This window comes from Lepisosteus platostomus, chromosome 3, assembly GCF_059453375.1.
Source record: "Lepisosteus platostomus isolate fLepPlt1 chromosome 3, fLepPlt1.hap1, whole genome shotgun sequence".
In the NCBI taxonomy this organism is placed as follows: domain Eukaryota; kingdom Metazoa; phylum Chordata; class Actinopteri; order Semionotiformes; family Lepisosteidae; genus Lepisosteus; species Lepisosteus platostomus.
The window spans coordinates 2,164,483-2,184,547 of NC_142613.1; the positions used below are offsets into that span (position 1 = coordinate 2,164,483).

General features: G+C 52.6%; 1 protein-coding gene across 1 annotated transcript in view; it reads right to left on the minus strand.

The window, feature by feature from the left end:
- plxna3 (plexin A3) overlaps positions 1–20,065 on the minus strand; it is a 135,122-nt gene that overhangs the window by 73,354 nt on the left and 41,703 nt on the right. The window contains exons 4-5 of the mRNA XM_088623794.1: positions 4,298–4,438; positions 421–521 (exon numbers count right to left, since the gene is read on the minus strand). Coding sequence (XP_088479920.1) covers positions 421–521; positions 4,298–4,438 — 242 coding nt within the window. The remainder of the gene's footprint in view (positions 1–420; positions 522–4,297; positions 4,439–20,065) is intronic.

Below are 20,065 nucleotides of genomic sequence, written 5' to 3' on the forward strand. Positions count from 1 at the left end.
TAAACTACAACCTGTACGGCAACGGTCACGGCTCTCACATGGCCTCCTCACACCGCGTGTTCCAGCTGGCCCTGCACCCCACTGGTCGCTTCCGAGCGCCATTACCCCACTGTGGCGGCACAAACGGAGAACGTCTGGAACAGGACGCTCGTCGGGGTCTGTGGAAAGGGGCTGCCTATCACTCGGAGCTCCCCGGACACAAGCATGGGTGACCGGCAGTGGGCTCTATCGCAGGCCAGCTGAGCGGAACTTTGTCAAACAGGGAGGCTCTGCCCTGTAAGTCAGCCTACGGGCCTACAGTAAGGGGACGATGGGAGCAGTTTATATCAACATTCAGCACAGGCGAGATGGGCAAAGGGCACTACGCCAACCGCAACAGCACGCGGCAGACCGGAGAGGAGGGGCCCTCTGGGCACGTACTTGTTGTGCAGGACACACCAGCCGCAGTGCGGGTCTCCGGACCCCAGGCAGGCCCGGCAGGACCGGTACTGGCCACAGCTCTCCACTGGAACCCGGGTCACCTGCAAGACAAGATCGGCAGGGTGAGCCGAAGGTCACCCGCAGAGGTCGCCCGCCCGCCTGTCCGCGCTGTGTGGCGCAGCGGAAGGCTTTGTAGCGCGTGCTGATGGAATCCAGCGTACAGGGTCTGAAGCTCACGGAAATCTCTTTTCTTCCACGACCGTTCAGGGTTTTCCAGGTGCATGCAGCAAGCGCGCTCTCGAGCTGGCGTTAGCGTTAGGGTTTGGGTTAGGCTCGGGGCTAGGGGCAGGGGTCACAGGGAGGTCACAGGGGTCAGCATTAGCACCGTGCGTCAGAGATCGCGTGGGCGCTCACTTGAACCTGCTTGATCCCCTCTTTCAACAAGCAGAACCCCACACTGACCCTGTGCTCCTGTGGGTTAGGAGAGGAAGTGAATCAGGGAAAGTCACCCTGCTGGATGTTCCTCATCATTTCTAACATAACGTGAAAAAAACAACAGAAAAAAAAGTCAACTGGGTATGCCGTTTTGCCATGTTGCGGTTATTTCGGAAAGACACAGTCCTGGGTTTGACAATTTGAGAAACAAGAACACCTCCGTGCTTTGGGGTTTCGGGGTCAGGCAGCACTAATTAATTTGACTGACACTTTTGAACAGCAGGAGCTGCATTCATTCACACAGCAGGGGAGCAGGTCTGAGTGAAATACCACATGGGGTTAGAACCTGCGGCCTTCTGCTCTGAACATCACTACCCTTACCCGCTATTCCATGCTGCTACCCAGAACATACTGCTTTACACACAGGGTTGTAGGGGTCTGGGACGATCTACCCAGCCATGTTGTTGAAGCTTTCAAGAAACAGGATGAAATGCTTAGATCAACTAATAAGCAGGTTAGGCGACCCCAATGAGGCCTTCTCTTGTGCGAAGGCTTTCTTCTGTTCTTATGGGGTGTATTCCAGTACAAGACTCTAAACAGTGGAGGGTGTCGGTTTTCAAGCTCGTGAGACAGCCTGGGCCTGTGAGCTGGCCCAGGTTGCTCGCTGACTGAAGTCTGCTCACTCATACAAGAACAATTCCCACGCAGGTCCTCTCTCGGTATTCCTGAAGGACGCCTCCGGGAGAGTTACACAGATCTACAGGCATTCTTCCTTCCAGTCCTGCACAATCTCCTCGCATGACTGGCCAGACCTGCGGAGACCAGCGTGTCTGCGTGCTCAGTCACTCCTGTCTGGACTAAACTCTTTCACCGTCGAGTGCCAGAAAACCGTTAGTGCTGTTTTGCTTTCCTCCACAAGACAAAAAGACCGGAACAAACAGCTGCAGCGACTCCACTGTGGCAGAAAAGGCGCGATCATGTATGTGGGGGGGCTGAAACTTCCACAAAGATACAGAGGTTTGAGCGCGGCGGAGGCAGGTGGGAATCAAAGCGCCGAGCTGCAGCAGCGATGCCGAGAGCTGTCACTCCCGGCGGTGTCAGCAGCGGAGTCAGGCGGCGGGTGGGCGAGGTGCTGCTCAGCTGAGCCCCGACGCGAATTTATTTCTGCAACGTGCCGGGCCCGTGAAACGCGCTTTTTATAGTCCTCTCCCCGAGCTGCTGCCTGCTCCCGGCTCCGCAACCTGCCGGGAGGGAGAGTTTTCAAAGGAGCCGAACGCACCGAGCGGCGGAGGTTTAATAATAGTCGCTCAGGCGGCTGCCCCTCCTCCGATCTCTGGATCGCCGGGATCTCAAGCTGTGGCTGCTCTCTTCTGGTTTTGCCAACTCAGAAAGTTCAGCTTGCAAACGGATTTCGCATCGTGCTAGCACACTGGATGGGCAGGTGGATTGCAAAGCAAGAGCCTCTGTTGTACAGGTGTGCAAATTCTTGTGAGAACATATTCAGCGTGTTGTCTTACGTTTGGCCTGATTCCTACTCCATTGGAGCTATGCCCGAAAATAAAAACATGAAACACTCATCAATCCCAGACCTCAGGGGAAAGGATGACATTCTTCAATTATTAAATAAAATAAGTCCATATTACTTGTTTGCATAGCAAAACGGTGTCAGAATCTTGATGCCCAATATCCTCCTAATTCAATCCAACAGGAAGCGTAGTGAATTAACACATTTAAGCTCATGTGTTGGAAATACTCATTTTTGCTAATCCACAGAACCACCATAAAAAATGAAAGATGTCTAAAACTGATCTTAATTACCATTTGCTGAGCTGACAGTGTGTTCGACAAGCTTAGAAGAGGTGTCAAAGACTGATAAACAGCATTACTCTGAATCCACTAGCGAGCCACACTGCTCCAGATGTGTCTTGATCTAACTGCGGCAGGCCAGGACTACACTCACGCCTGCACCTGCAGCCACTGAAATATTTAGGCTCATCTCTCCCCAGCCTGTCCTTCTTGTCCTTTAATAATTCACGGATCTCTACTTTACAGTTCAGCAAAGCCAGAGGACAGAAGCATGGAGCTCTCTCATCCAGTGGGCTCCCACACAGACGGCCATCTTTCAGGGCTCGGGGATGGGGGGGGACCCCAGCTTCAGACTGGGAGCTGGGGCTGACACCATGCTCGGCTGAAGTTAGGCTCCTCATTGGAAGACGATTCAATACCACCCTCTGCACAGTTAAACGTACATCTTACACATTTTCATCGTGTGTGACTCTTATGTATCCGTCTCGGACGCCGATGACCCAATTTCCTTATTTGTCCGTCTAAATGGTGAGGATTTCTTAGCGCTGCTCACTTGTTGATTTGCTAATGGATTCACGTCGTGTTAAACGTATTGTGTATTGTTAAGCTTTTCACCTCCCGGCACGGCAAGCTTCCCATCTGGGTTGATAAAGGAAGTGAGCACGTCCCGTGCAGCTGGTGGACTACAACAGACCCACACAGGTCCTGCTGGTGGAAGTAGATGTTTTTTTTTGCTGCCTACAGTATAATTCCACTGAGGCACGTTGTTCCCTGAGAGAGACAAATCAAATGCAGTTCCTTGGATTTGTTGGCTCTTGTCCATTCCTACCATCTACTACGCCTCTGCTGCTGACAGGGTCCGCTATGAAGAAGGATCAGGACTGTTGCACGCTGCTGCTGTGAAGGTAGACTCCACTACGCAGGAGCGCAGCTGGCCAAGCTCTCCGGTGCGCTTCTCCCAGCCTGGATTCAGGACACTTGGACAGAAACCCACAACCTGACACAAAGGGGTCCCAGTGCTCTCTGGCGTGATGCCATCTGGCAGAGGGAGGAGGCCTGCCCCAGGAGAACGAGGCAGTCTTCCCCCCAGTGGGAAGCAGTGGGAAGTAGAGGGGTGCCAAGTGATGAATGCTGGGAAAGAAGGGTTATTGTCCCATTTTTATACAGGGGCAGGAAGTTATGGAAGTTTACCCTTTGGGGTAAGGAAGCGCCTCCTGTTCTCAATCTTGAATGCACTCTGAAACCCAGACCAGAAGGCACCTCTTTATGCAAAGAGTTGTGGGAGTATGGAACAAGTTAGCCAACCATATTGTGGAAGGCAATGACCTGACTTCTTCCAAAAAACGGCTGGATGAGATCCTCAGATCTCTTAGCTATTCAATGCTAAACTGGCCAGATAGGCCAGAGGGTCTCCTCTCACCTGTAACCTGTCTTCTGTTGTTTTAAGAATCCTGGTGCACTTGGAACATAACTTCCTGTGTCTCTGTAAAACTGTCATGAATCATTACGAAGAAGAAAATAACATCCTTCAACATCATGCTGAAACCACAGCAGACTACAAAGGTACAGAAATCGAATGCTCAAGACTCAAGACTCGTCCCTCCCCCCCACAGCCCGTTCATGATTGCTGCCGTACCTGTTTGTTGCTCAGCAGGTAGATGTACTGATAGTCGGGGCTGAAGACCATGTCGCGCAGAATGGGGCTGCCCTCCACAACGGGCACCGTCTCGTACAGCAGGGCATTCTGGGCCGGAGGGGGAATGTCATCCACTCGGATCTGCAACAGAAACAGGGCAGAGGCTCAGAAGGAGAGACGGGGACAGAGACAGACCACGAGGACACAGAGGACAGGAATGTTGAGCAGAGCTTATTTTACAAGTCCCAGGCAATTCATTTCCTTCTAGTAAAGAGTACACAGTTAAATGATCCGTGTCTATGATTGTTATTGTTATATATTTTCTGAAAACAGCTCTTTGCTTTCCCATCATTATCCAAGGAGATCTAATTATGAATATGGAGCACCACACAAGCATTTAAAGTGATATTAATGATTCCTGGGTTCTTTTTCATTTACCGCTCTCTCTTCTCATGAAGTATGGGATCAGCGATGACCAGTCAGGCTCAGCCTGATCTGCTACCAAGACTGGGGGAGGGGAGGAGGGCAGACAACAGTGCACGCTCTCCTCTCTGGGACCCTAGTCTCACTTAAACTCCCCAGCACCCGCAAACTCAGAGGGGCCCCCAGCTCTGCACAGCCAAACCAGCTAGCAGACTGGGGACCCGAGGAGGACAGGGCACCGTGCACAAGGCACAGTAACCAGGTGTGCAAGGACAGGGGACTGTGCACAACACGCTAACCAGGTGTGCGAGGACAGGGCACCGTGCACAAGGCACAGTAACCAGGTGTGCGAGGACAGGGGACTGTGCACAACACGCTAACCAGGTGTGCGAGGACAGGGGACTGTGCACAAGGCACAGTAACCAGGTGTGCGAGGACAGGGGACTGTGCACAAGACACAGTAACCAGATGTGCGAGGACAGGGGACTGTGCACAACACGCTAACCAGGTGTGCGAGGACAGGGCACCGTGCACTTCACATGCTGACCAGGTGTGCGAGGACAGGGCACCGTGCACAAGGCACAGTAACCAGGTGTGCGAGGACAGGGTACTGTGCACTTCACATGCTGACCAGGTGTGCGAGGACAGGGCACCGTGCACAAGGCACAGTAACCAGGTGTGCGAGGACAGGGTACTGTGCACAACGCACTCTAACCAGGCATCTGAGGACAGGGTACCGTGTGCAATGCGTGTTAGCTGTTTAAAGACAAAACATATCGTGCTTCTAGCCTCGACATCACTAAAACCACTCGTTTCACAAAACGCCCTGATAAATCCAAAGCTCGGCTGTTGACCTAGTAAAAAATTCTCAAAGTGCCATGAGAATAGCAAAGAGGGAGGTGGTGGTGGAGTGCGTGTGTGTTTTCCATTATATAACTTGAGAAAAAAGTGAAATAAGGCTTTAATATTTTAATGCCACTTATCTTATCCCCCCCCCCTTCCATCTTCGCCCCCTCCACACAGTTTCTTGCACCGCAAAGTAGAGCATCGCGCCTACTTGGGAAAAACAATTTCTAAAAATGTAGGAAAAAAAGCGCGAGTCTTTGATGTGATCGGATATAAATAATGCGAGCGACTGACAGCCGCAGCCATGGCTTCAAAGCCTCCTCTCCCGCTGTCTTTTTCTGGGGAAAAGAGCGGAAAAAAAGATGGCAGCGTGCAGAGCCGCCCTAATCAGACGTGACGGAGATGTGACAGGGCCCGGGGAAGCAAGCAGGGAGGATCGAGGCGGGAAAAAGCCCCCCAAAATGGGGGACTTGAGGGCAAGCAGCCCGGCGTCCCCCTGGACATCGGGACGGCCCGAAGTGACAGCCGCCGCTTGTCCAATAATTAGCCGCCTCCTCGTTGCCTGCGTCCGGCTAATTAGTGTTGACGAGGTGGTATCAATTAGGGAGAGACAGGTGTCCCCGGTGCCACGAGCAGCTGGGCAGGAAAGAGAGAGAGAGAGAGGGATGTGCTGGAGGAGGGAGAGATGGAGGGATGGAGAGAGGGAAGGATGGAGCAGGGAGAGAGAGAGGGATGGAGAGAGTAGGGAGGGATGGAGCAGGGGACAATGCCAGAAGAGAGCTGGGAGGGATGGAGGGAGAGACAGGGTGACTGGGGACAGTGGAAACAAGCAGTGCTGGATCTCTCTCTACCTGCTCTGCAGCCCCTTACTGACGGGACACTTCTTTGCTTGTTCACCATATCTAACCTCCACATTGCACACTAATATCTTACTGCTTGGCTGCTTCCCCAGTATTGAATCCTCCATAGCAAAACCAGTAGCCTTGACAGAGAGATCAGGGTCTTTGAGGGTAATCTGTCTTAAAAAAAAAGATTGGAGCCAATTCTCCATAGAGTCACGCTATAAGACACAAAAAACAGAACAGGCCTTCTACCATATGGGGCCTGACGCAGACGATCTTCTAAGAAAATTTAGAAAGGCATGCTGTTGGGGAAAAAATAGGCAATTTCTTGCAGGTGCTCATATTAATATGGCAGGATTCTGCAGACCGGGATCTGTTTTGTTTTCACCCTGAGATCCTGCCTCGTGGCGGAAGGCGTCCTGCCGTGTCCCTTTACCTGCTTTTACCTGCTGTGTCTTCTGCCAGCAAAACAAAGAAAATGAACTTGAATGAAAACGCAGTTGAACGAAACCAGCTTCCATCCATATGGCCGAATTCCACACGGACGCTTCCGCTTCATTACCAGCCTCAGAAACTCAGTACACGGAGCGCAGAGGGGAGCCGCCAGGACGCGCCGCCGCCGCCGCCGCCGCCCCTTCAGAGCGCTTCGCTCCAGAGCGAACGCAGCGCCCCGCTTTCTCAAAGCAAACATGCGACTTTCCAGAGCCAGCCTGGCGAGAGGCTACCCAGGTGTGACAGTAAGACGGGAAAAAGCAAACAACGAACCGAATCCCACCCCCAGTCAAAAGACAGTTTAGGAATCTTCCACGGATTGAATCTGGAGATTGAAAAACTGGAGCACATTCCGGACTGGAGCGGAGAAAGTCACCCAGGGCATTTCCAATCCTCTGGGATCACCTTAGCCCAGTTTCCTGATCTCTCAAATCAGCGCTCTTGTGCGCTGTAATGTGGTGTTTTTTTAATTTGGGCTCCCAGATTGAAGAGGAAGCGTGTGAAGTTCAGAACGCGTCCCGGCCCTGCGGAGAGCTGACCCCCTTGGCAACATCACAGGGCTGGAATGAAGGTCGTCGGAACGGAGATGAATGTTTTACCTCCCGTCTCCCTCGGCGACCAGGTGACGCAGCACCTGGCCGGGCCTGCTGGCATGTTCTTGCCCTGCTGCTGCCCAGCGAGAAGCAGAGCGGTCAGGCCCTGCAGCAGGAAGGCCAGGCCAGGGCCACAGTGTGTCCAGAAGGGGTGCTCACTGCAGCGGAGCTGTGCCTGTGTTCACCACAGGAAGCTCTAAACTTGGGGCCCCTCCTGCAGCAGCCCTAATCGAGCAAAACTGTCCTTTCACCCCTCCCCGTAGGTCCAGACATGACCTGACCCCCCACTATTCACCCGGGGGTCATGCTGGGATTAATGCAACCGTGTTCCCATCAGAGCAGCTCAGTGTGTAAAGTACAGATCCACACTTGTACTGTGCTTTACCACACTAGCGCAGTATAACACGAGTGATCACTGGAAGCACAGTACTGCACAGCACCACGCCTGGAATACCACAGTCTTGTGCAGGACAGCAGGGACCAACAGGGAGGAGGAAAAGGTGTAGAATATCTCACTGCACGAGCTCCCACCTACAGGACGGGCTGACAGCGCTCCTCCACAAATATTCTGAGCAGGACAGACGGTCCTGTGAGGCGAAGGCCCTGAGAAACCGGCGACATGCGCACCCAGAGGCCAGACAAGGTACACAAGTAAATAAATGAATTAAAAAAAGAGGGAACAAATGTATAAATTAATTTAAAAAAAATGAGAGGGGGAAAGCCATAAATCAGGGACTCTCCTGCCAGCCGGAGAGGGATGGATTGTCTGCCGAGCGGAGAGCGGCCCCATTTATCAGCACGCTCCTGGCCACGCGCGGTACTTGACACCCTGGCCCGCACACTCCGGACAGAAATGAGCCTTTTAGGGCCGAAGCCGAACCGGCGTGCTCCTGGGCAGACAGGCGGGGTCAGCAGGATGGCCCAGGATGAGCCTGGCTTCTTCGGAGGGACCACCGGGCTGTAAAACACACAGCCATCACTCAACACCCCCCCTCTCCACACCCGGCCACGGCTCAACCAGCCGGCTCTCCTAACGCAAGCAAATAAGCAATATTTATACCGCCCACCCTGTAAATCGCCTCCCAGGAAGATTTACGGCACGCGATGCCTCACAGCCCATCTTGTTCTCCCATTAGGGACAAGAAAAAAAAAAGACAAAAGAGGTATAAATTCTGTGCGACAGTAAGTGTCCTGCAGAAGAGGTGCCAATATAATTACCACCAGCGACGCCAGGACAGAAAGAGGGCTGTCTCGGATGCTGGAATTGTGCACTGTGTTATCCACGCAGACTACGTATCCATTTCCTTGAGTTCTGCAAAGGCAGGATAACCCGGCTTCTTTCAGGAAGCAGGTGGATGAGGGTCTTGGATCAATGCCAAACAGTAACAGCTACCTATTACCTGTCAAATGACCTACCAAGCAGGCGAAAACGGGCCAGATGTACAAGAAAATCACCAACTTATTCAAGAGGAACTTTAGGATACACTGCAGAAGTCCGCAGTGTCCTCAAGCCTGGTCACCATGCTGGACATCAGCTTGGAAATTCTGTTTTTTTGCGAAAACATTGGCCACCTACTGGTCCACCAACACCAACCACTTCATTCAAATCGTTTTTGATCTATAGTCTCAATTACTCCAGACCGTGGAGGTAAAAGGATATCGCATAAGGAAAGAAGCAGTAAGAAACCTTTAAGTTGTGGGCTTGCGCTTGATATAACAGCATGCGGTTCGCAGTGAAACCAGAAATGGATCATCAATAGAGACGCAATTTCTTACTCTGCACTTTTACAACACTGTTTTACGCACTTGCACAAAAAATGTTCGGAAAACCAAAACAATAGCTCCGGGTCAGTGCTAGCAGGTGTTGTTGTTTGTTTGGCAGAATTAAGCTGCGGTTTAAATGCAGGATGTTCCCAGAGGCAGCTGCAAGAGACCGTTACAGCGGAGAGAATAATCCTGGGGAAGAGGGCAGAACCTCCATTTTTCCAAGAAGAGACGGTGCGATTGATCGCAGGAGAGGGAGAAAGAGTGGGATCCATACTGGAGCTGAAGACGGGCTTCGTGGAGAAGCTGTCCAGACTGCGGCACAGCCTGTGTCTCGGACAGCTCCCACAGGGGTGCAGAAGCCCAGAAATCACGGAACGGGCTGAAGAACAGATCTTTCAACAAGTCCCTGGAAGTGAGTGCAAAGCCATAGAATCCCTATTATCAGTAAAGCCATGTTAGATATCTCTGGGTGTGGCTGTGATTCAAGTCAAATTATCCTTGAGCTTGACCCATACCCAAGAGCACTAGGATAAATACCATTCTAGATCATGTATTTCTGAACTTTTTACATTTTTTCCACCCTGTGAAGTGCAAGCTTATTTTTACATATACAATGAATTTAAAAATATGATTCTGGCTCGAAAAACAAAGGCCGATTTGAACTAATCCTCCAAATCTGGACACACTTTGCCCTTTCAGATTTCGGAATTTCAAATTCTAGCTGCAGACTCTCACGAGAGCAATGTTCATCTGCAGAACCGATCCTGAACCTGAGAAGAGGCACCCAAGGATCCGCCTTCCTGCCTGCTAAAAAAACCCACAGTGCAAATCTTTCCCGTGACAAACAATGGGGTTTACTGCAGGAAGCGCGGACAAAACACAGCACTTAACCTCCTGCTTCCAAACGCCACCCTCGTCAGCTCTCCCAGGGAAGTACTTCTCTATAGCTCTTCAAATAAAACATCTGGCAGAGAGATTCTGCCAAGAAGGATCATTTATTCCCCATTTCCACCAGCAGCAGACAGGTGCCCAGGACTCCACAAAGCCCGCCTGCGTGTATTATACGCCCGTTGGTGTGCTGAAGGCAGTCCGCTGCTCATTTAAGCTTGAAACCTCGGGCTTTTGAAACCAGAAGGTCAGGCCACTCGAACCGCGAGCAGCTGTGGAGATCACCCCCCCTTGAGAGAGGGCAGACAGCACAGGCCCTCACCCGAACAAACGCCACGCCGGGCCTAATTCAATTAGCCCCTCATCCCGTTTCAGGGGGATCAGCCTAAAAGCATTAGCAGCCCAGCAGCCCCGACGGGCCGCGGTCTCTCCGTGCCGACCGCGCCGCACGGTCTGTTCCAGCTCTTTTGAAACTGCCCCAAGCACCCCCCTGACCACCCCTTAAGCCCTTCACTCTCCAAACCGCCAAATCTGCTAAAAGCACAGGCGGTGACCTCTGACCCTGACCTCAGCGTTGACCCCTGACTCACTCCCAGCAGATGCGGAGCAGCCGTGCGAGGCCGTGGTGAGCGAGAGTATGCAGGCCCAGCTGGATGTCCTTACACACTCCAGAGGTGGGCGGCTGTCAGCTAAACTCACACCAGGGGCCCTGCTGGCTGTTAATAACAGTGCCAGGTCTCCGTGTCTGAGTGTGGGGTGCCTCTTACTCCAGGTGCTAAACCCCAGTCCACCCTCATCACTGCTGGGGTTCACAGAACACAGAGCGTCTGACTATTCAGAGAGTGTGAATTAAAAAAAAAAGGCACTAGTTCTGTGCCTACAGACCTTCCCCTTCCCATCACATTCATGAGCATCTGCGTTTTTATCTGCTTTAATCCCTGAGGGGCCAGACCGTAACTCTGCCCAAACCCAAACCCTCCGAGTTTTGTGAAAAAATGCTTTTAATGCTTTTTCGAAAGACACTACGTAAAACCCACTTGATGCTTCCGGGTTGGCCTGAGAACTGCGCAGAGGGGAGATCCAGCTGCCCCAGAAATCTGCCATCCAAAGGTTTTCTGAACAAGCTGGTTTCTCAGTAATGGCATACTTACAGATCTCGATGAAGCACGGGGGAAGCAACCGGGCGTGAAGTTTTTGTGGTTTGTCATTGCTTGTGTGCATCCCCATATCGCTGCAGTTTCCAGAGCAAATGTGCTCAGACACGGATGTCTCAATGCATGTCAGATACACCAAGGCTCTGCTTCATCAGCGCATTTGTTTTTGCAGGAGGCTGCTGCTCGCAGTCAAGACTGCATGGACCACCCTGCTGCACAATGGAGCACAATTCTAGAACGCAGCAGCTTTCCAGCTTCTCTTTAAATCAACCAAAGACTTGAAAACTATTCAAATGGCCCAGGTTAAGCCAATGATGAGCTCAGCTGCACACACTAACTCTCCACAATAATGGTGTCAGGACCCAAAACAACTCCTTATTATCTCAAGCTTTGGAAAACTCACAACCTTGTTGAACTAGATGCCGAAGCAGTCGATCATGTCTTCCAGCTACAATGTTAGTCTCTCCTATCCACAGAGGCCCCAGCACCAGGAGAGATGAAGGCTGTGTGCTTATTCTCCGAGTGGAGCACAAGTGGCTCTCCTGGTCCAGCCCAGGTGGGTTTTCCCGGTGCTCCACAGGGCGTGAGGACTCTCTGGGGTCACAGTGAAGACCCTCGTCCTGCACTCCCTGCACAGAGCTTCAGATCCTTATTGATCGGCACATGCAAGCTGGCTGGGATTTCACCGGCCTGGTATGTGCTCGCAGGTGGAATAACAGCTTGGCTGGGCTTGGATTTTTAGCCATCAAGTCCCAGATGCTCTCCGGAATGAGATCGGATAGCCCACACCTGGGTCCACAGAGAGAGGAACCTGTCTGCTCCGTCCCAGACGAGCAGAATTCGGAATACACCCGACCCCAAGAGTGCACAGGCTGGGAACTGCCTTTTTAAATTCTCTTTTTTTGGTCCCCCAGTGACTACGTTACGCGAGAAGAAATGTGAGAGATACAAAGTGAGCTGGCGTTCGTTACAATAAAAGGTTGATCAAAATTTAAGGACTGCTCGAAGAGCATGCTAAAGCAACTGTCAGAACAACCCGTCTCACTGTTCTGTCAACTGAGCAATTACCAGGAAAATACCAACCGCCCCCTGCTGAACACTGCTGAACACTGGGATCAAGAAGCGAAGGCTCCCGATTCCCTGTTTGCAGTTTTACAGTACGATTCAGACAAGGGGAGTAGGATTAAATGAGGAAGCCTGAACAGCAGCAACAGTAAAGAGAACGGGAAGGTTTCAGCTTAGCCTCTGTTTGTTTCTGAAAATAGGGAAGTGTGGCAGGGAAAGAAATCCATCCATTTTCGTTCAGGCTGCTAATATTTCTTGGTGAGACATAGGAGGAGCATGCAGACTCCACACAGAAGGTTCCCCAGTCTGGAATCACACCAAGAGCTGGGGGGAAGCTACAAGCCCTTCTCCACGCCAACGACACTGGGAAACTCTGTACCTCACTGCAAGGCAATGCTCAAGAGCGGCCTGTTGCGTAGAGGTGGTCTTTTAGGGCCCTGATTCACTGGGCAGCAATCACTGGCCCCCAGGAGCCCGCAGTCGGGCCCCAGACGTGAACGTGGACGTGAACTTCACTGGAGCTGACGAAGACAGGGGATACCAGGCGAGCGAGGCCCCGTAGCGCTGTGCTCTTGGCCCCCCCCTCAAGGGGGGGAGGCAGCAGCCCAGTCAGGCTCTGCTGCTGCTCAGGTGCTGGGCAGAAGCCAAGGTGCTGTCAGCGCGCTCTCGGACAAATTTCAAAAGCAGATCAGGAGGCAGACACTCACAGCTCCCAGGGGCTCCGGCAGGATCCCTGTAAAAGTGTTGAACTTCATCAACCATCCCTGAGAGACACCCCCTCCTTCTCCCTGGCCAATTAACCCCTCGCCTGCCAGCCAGGCTCAAACCCCACCGAGCCTGCCACAACACTTCGGCAGGAAATTAATTAGGCAGGAAATGGCTTGTCAATTTTCCGCGTCCGCGTGCTGGAAAAACACCCGAACGGCCAGCGTGTGCTGGGTAAGGGCCACTGGTGTTGGGGGGCCCAGCTTGCTCTCCATGAGACACACAGGCAAGGAGAGAGAAGCTGAGAGAAGCAAGTCGAGCCTGAGTTTTAATTCCTTCCTTCCTCCACCCTTTTCCCCCTCCAGAAAGAGGAGGCGACAAGAACAAAAATCAATCAGTCTGGGCTCCGTACAGGACCCGGTGGGACTCGGCACACCAGTCACTCGCAATCGCTCTCATTACTGCGCCCCGCGCTTCCTTCTCCCCTGGGAGCGCCTGCATCTGGGGGTCCTGTCTGATTCCAGCTCCCCGACAGAAACCTGCTCTCACACAGGCTACAGAATTGCTTTTCCTTCACACAGATACAGCAAGAGAGCCAGAAAAGCTTTTATTATTCTTGTATATGGACTTTCTTACCCCACGGCAGGAGGAGACTGTAATGGGTACACAAGTGGAAAATATGCAGATGAGTATGGAAAGCCGAGAACAGGCGGCACTTCTTTACCCAAAGGGTTGTGGGGGAGTGGAACAAGCCGACCAACTAAAACGTTGAAGACAATAACCTGGTTTCAATCAAAAAGCAACTGGGTGGGATCCTCAGATCAATAAACTAACAACAACCAAATAGATTAGATGGGCTTAATGGTCTCCTCTTGTTCGCAGGTATTATTTTTAACGAATAGGAAAATGTCCAGGCACAAGACGCACTCACTGCTTTTTCACCTAAGCAGCTCACCCAGCTGTTTCCAGAAGCAATGTGACCAGCGAGGTTGTTTAAAGCTGCAGGGTTATGATGGATGTACGCAGTCATGGGCTCAGCATCTCAGACAGTCAATAAAGCAGCAACAGAAGCAGTTTCCAAAGACGGGGCCCCTCCCGAACCCCGCTCCAACCTGCCGCCTGCCAAGGCCACCTCTGCTTGGCGGTAGGGTCAAGTCCGCCAGGTCTCGGCGGCGGAGCTAGTGTTAAAACACAGAAACGAGCAGCCCCTGACAAACCCATTAACCGGGCTCCGAGCCTGAAAGAATGCAGTCGTCCTTTGGAGGAAAGGAAAAAAAAAAACTTTCTCCTCCTCTTTCTCTCTGCCAAACGCGGGGGGATTGTATTACCGGGCTGGGATTCCTCACAGCCGGGCTGCCGAGACCAGACGGGGCTGGGAATTCTCCCGTCTCGCCCCCCATCCACCCCCCTACTCCGAGGGTGAGTGCAGTTCACCTGCTGTCGGGTCCCCAGAGAGTCGGGGCAACGTTTATTACCCAGAACAAAGCAAACTCGCGAACCCACCCCCTGCAACCAGGATTAGTGGCCATCTGGGGCTCTTCCGGGGCTGGAACCCCAGCTCTCTGCCTGCTTCAAGCACTGACCCCTGATAAGAACATCACCGCTATAAAGTTTACAAACGAAAGGGGGCTATTTGGGCCAAATAGCACATCTGTCTTTTCCTCATTCGCCTCATTGAACCCAGGAGCTCATCCACATGAAGGGCATCAGCCTCAGCAACATGGCCCAAACAGTTCCATGCTCCCACAACCCTGTGGGTAAAGTAATGGCTCCTCTTCTGGATTTGAAATACCCACCTTCCCTGCACGGATGACTTGCAAACTCAGCTGGGTATTGAGCCCTATATATTAATCAGCTCGGCTTTTTCTGAGTTATACACACCCCTGTCCCACATCGCAACAGCACACCAACAAGTCTCTCCACCTGCCTTGAAAAGCATCTTCTCGCGTTACATGTTGGTGTAACGCGAAGCGGTTCTAAATTTCGTAAATCTCTCGAGATGTGCACAAGCATGCTAAAGGATTTCAAGTTGTAGTACGTCGATGTGCATGTGTGTAAACGATGATTTAATTCAGAAACAGACTGGCCAAACTGCCCGACCAAACTTTCCGTTTACTGCACACTGGGCGCATACCAGGAAATGAGAAGCATCACTCCACAGTCACCGTGGGCAGAAACCCAGTGCCAGGCATGGAGCTGAGGACTGTCCACGCAAAACCGCAGACGAGACTCAAAACCCCACTGCCCCCCCTACCGGGGGGGACACAGGGACACAGGCCTGGGCGTCCTGAGCTCCACGTGAGCATCTTGCAATTCGCACTCATCTTGGAATTTATGACCTTGGCGTCGCTATTAAATAGAAAAAAAAAATCTCCACGCGCAAGATCATATATATGTGCTTGACCTGAATTGGGTTTTGTGCGCTAAATTATTCCATCTGAGCCATCTGGAGGGCTGCGATCTAATTCCGCCCTCTCTCCAAAGAGCTGGCCGTGGCTCGGCGTGCTCTGCAGCAGGGGGGCCAGGAGAGGCTGTGGTCAAGGATCAAGACCCGCAGCCCAGTCCCCTTCGCCGCCCAGGTCGGACCCGCGCCCGTCTGGTCAGCGTCGGGGGATCGACTTCAAGATGCCAGCGCTTTCTGCCCGCAAGACCCACAGTCGGCGCCGTTCCCAGAGGCCATCCGCGCTCCGAGCCTTGGAGGAGCACACCTCAGCCCCAGAGGCGTCTGGGATGGGGTGGCTGACGGCCAGACTTAAGCCCAGGCCTCTCCGTGCACACCCCTATCAGCAGGACCGCTCAGGACGTGGTCAGGGGGGCCAGGCAGCCTTCAGATCTCGTCTGCTGTCAAGCAGGGTGCTCGGTGCGCCCTGAATGCTGTGTATCGGGGCTCTGTGCAGCCTGGCCCAGCCCTCTCCCGAGAGATCCAGGCTCCCGCACGCGACCTCACTGCAGCACTTAACGCCGGCGTGAACCGGGGTCTGGAGATGAGATCAATCCGTGCTGGAAAACTGAAGTGCTGCTATTGAAAATGAGCTCAATAACAGCCGATGCAGCAGGACGGAGGTCCGAGCCCGCGGAGGTGCCGGAGAGGACCCCCCGCCTCGCGCTCCAACCCTGGCATCACCAGCAGAACGCACCGAGTCGGAGTCTCCCTTTGAGGACGCCCGCTCAAAAGCGAAAGCGCCCCTCCCAGCTCCGTGGGCAGCGCGGGGGGGGGTGGAGATCTGAAGCTTTGCGGGGATCGTCAGCCGGGCTGTTTTCACAACACGCAGCTCGATCAATACACCCCCCTCGGCGCTCAGGAGAGACAGCTGTTCCCGAGCTCCGAGCTCAGAGAATCGGGAGGCAACAATGGGATTTCAGACAGCCGATTCCCCGGTTATTCCCTGCTCCCATCCCTGTGTGTATCTTCATCATCCGAGTTTCCCCCCTTCTCTTCTGAAGGTGGGGAGGCAGGCTCCTTTCAAAAAATGCATTCTGTCCCTGGACTATCCATTACAAGCGGTGTGATTATGATTAATTAATTAATTTGGCAGCTGCTTTTATTGAATGCCTCTTGGATTTGGATCTGTTTACAAAGCTGGGTATTTTCTGACAAAGTACCATGCTGAAAGGTGTAACAGCAGTGCCCCAAACAGGATTTGAACCTGCAACCTACCCGGTGTGGGGCCAGAACCCTCAGAACTGCACCACACTGCTGCTTCCAATAAGGCAACACTGGTGTTGGGGCGTCGTCTGTGGGTGGGACCCCGAGCTCACATCATGATCATTATCCTTGGGCAAACTTGGGCTCTCACAAAGAGGGTTTTCGTTTCGCATAAAAGCTAGGATTTGGCTGACTGTGCACCTTTCACAATCTGAATTATGAGCACTGGCTTCCAGCTAACGACAGGGAGCAATTACTGCAAGCTAGTAAGTACACTGTGACCAGTCACTGCTGGGCAACAATGTCACGTCTAGATCACCAAACCGTTCATAAGATTATTAATTCCTTGCAATATCGTAGCAATTTCCATCCTAAAGCACTTCATACATAGAAGGGGACCCATTTAATTCACCAATGAAATGCAGCCCCATCTGGGCAACGCACAGCGCCCATTCTGCACCAGCAGCCCCCCTGCTCAGCAGATCAGGGGGAGGAGTGAGAAAAGGCGTCACCAATTGAACTGGGGGGGGGGGGGCTGTTCTTTAGTTTACCCCTCTTTTGCAGAAAACACAGATAACACTGCAAAGAGCCAGGCCATTACTGCCCAGCGACACACGCAGGGCTCCCTCAGGGCTCCACCTGGAAGCCTTTAGTGTTCTCCCAGGGCTCTCCTCCCCAGAGTCCTCCCGGGCCGGAGTGAGGTCTGACCTTTTGTGTGGCCTTGCACATTGCCAGGCTCGTGCCTCGCGGGGGGGTCTCGTTATAAATTCCCTTGTATGTATAAATAGCATTAAAAACCAGAGCTAGGGGCAGGGCAGTTCTGCTGTAGGCGGCCAGGTTCAATTCTGCGCTCTGTGTGGAGTTTGCATGTTCCAGCCACATCCAGGACCGGTGCACCAGAGACTTAGCTTAGGAAGTAAGCACGTTTTCTAAACTTGGGTGAGTTTCTCCTGCTCGGTTTATGTTCGCGTTTATATTTTGTGCTGGGCCAATATCTTTATCCAGCTCGTCTCGCATGGGCACCCATTTACACATTTATTTTAGCGGTGCACCTTCTTCGTCGGGGGTACGACTGCGGTGTCACCCCTGGGATGGGAACCCACCGCCCTGCAGTTCCGAGTCCTGAACCCTGGCCACAAGGCAGGTCAGCGGGCCCACGCAGGGCCGGGGAAGTGTCCGAACCCACGGCGGACCCCTGCCGAGGTGGGCGTTCCGAGAAGAGACTCGGAACGAGCAATTAAGAAAAGCTGCTGACAACAGCCCCCCAGCTAATGTCTTCAGGACGAGCCGGGAATGACAAGGGAATGCGCACAGGAGTGAGGAGACACGTGCCAACATGAACGGAGGTGAATTCTGTACTCGAGCAGAGCCTGTCTGGGCTGAAGGAGAAAGCGAGGGGCTGGTGTCAAGCAAGCGAATGCGGACCCTGCCGAGAGAGCAGGCGTGTGTGGTGATTATCACCCTGCCACAGGAGCTGAGAACAGCCCAGCCTGTGCCCTTGACAAGATCAGCCTGCGGGTCCCACACCTCCGGCGCGTGAACTCATAATCGCTTTCCGAGAACACGGATCTACACCTGTGGCAGCTCTGAGAACCGCTGTGACAGCGCCACGGCGTAGAGGCGAGTTTCCCCCCCCCATCGGCAGCCCGCAGAAGCACACCACCCACAGCAATATCATTAAGGGCGGAGCGCTGGCTCTGCGGCTGAGGATCTGCTCCTGTGGTTGGGAGGCTGCCGGTTCGAATCCCACGGCCGGCCCCTGAGCAAGGCCCTTCACCCCTGCTGCTCCAGGGGTGCCCTACAAATGGATGACCCTGTGCTCTGACCCCCAGCTTCTCTCCCTGCCTGTGTGTCTCATGGAGAGCAAGCTGGGGTCTGTGAAAAGACAAATTCCTAATGCAAGAAATTGTACAGGGCTAATAAAGTGATCTTAAAGTGATCTCTTAACAACAGCAGCATTCGTACCAGTGCTAACGCTGAATACACCTCATGGACTGGAAGAAAATCCTATCACTATTCTATCGAACAATTGTACTGAAAGGTAGTGATGATATCCTATTTGACACAGTAGTGTAGTATATTGTTTCTAAGCCAAAGGCAGTGATGGAAGAGTATCTTGTTTAGCCTAACTATCCTGGCTCAGGGAACTTGCTGGCCTTTTATTTTTCCATAATTTAAACCTCTCGGATTCAGCAAACAACTCCCTATGCCCCTGTGCTGTTCTTTGGGCCCAAAAAGACATTCCCAATTTTGTCCATTTAAAGAGTACCACTTGCTTCTGCCTCAGATCGAGCCTTCCTGTCACAAACGCACAGCCTCGCGCACCGGGCTGGAAGTGCACTATAAGGGGAAACAGGCTCTCAGTCTCACAGGTGCTAATTGGAGCCCCTCACCTGCGCCTGTACACAGTGTTTTGGAAACTACAGCAGGCGTCTTGTTTCATTCTGCACTTGTAGCTCTCCCTAATGTGTTGCTTGCTCTTACTGATTACTGGTGGGGTTTGCTCCTGGACAGATCTCTCTCTCTCTCTGCCTTAGCAGCTAATTAATGTAATTAGCAGAAGACACGTCTGTAAAGCTTAATTGAGGCTGAAGCCACAGAACAGGCCTGCCTTAGACATCCGCCCATGCAGTTCAGCTGCTCGGTCTGGAGGGCAAGTTAGTTAATAAACAAACAGACCAACAGATGGAACACAACTCCTGTCTAAACACATGGCTGTGATAGCCGGGATTTTTTTCTCATATTCTGTGTGTGCACAGACCTCGACACACGACAAGAGGAAGACGCCTGTAAATCCCCAAGAGTTGAGGGTTTAGTTCCAGTGAGTTCTTGAGAACGAGAACACTGATTGCATAGCAGTTTAATCCATGTCAGGTTTTACCTGCTGCAGGTAAACAATCCAACGTCACGAATTACTGAAAATAATGACTGGGCGATACGACTCACCGGCGCTTTCTCCACACAGACCCCGAAGCACCGTACAGCAGCCACGCGCGCAACAGATAAACAGAATCAAAAAGACAGAGGGGAAAACAGCCCAGCAAAACTACCCCACCAGGCCCCTCTCTTTGCTTGAGGCAACAGGGCGCGATGAGAGAGTGGTAAGACAAGCCTAAAAGCCTCCTCTGTCTTATCTCCTTGCGCCTTCCTGGTGTGAGCACGGCCCACCGAGGAGCTGGAGCTGTGACCACACTGTCCTGGCAAAGAGAAACGAGCAGACCCTCTTCCCAGAACCCCCCACAGAGATCCACACTGAACTGCAGGGGTTGTACTCCTCACAGCTGAGCCCGTTTCAGAACTTGTGTCAGCTTTCTGTCGGGGCTGCAGTTAAGTGCAATATGCAATTT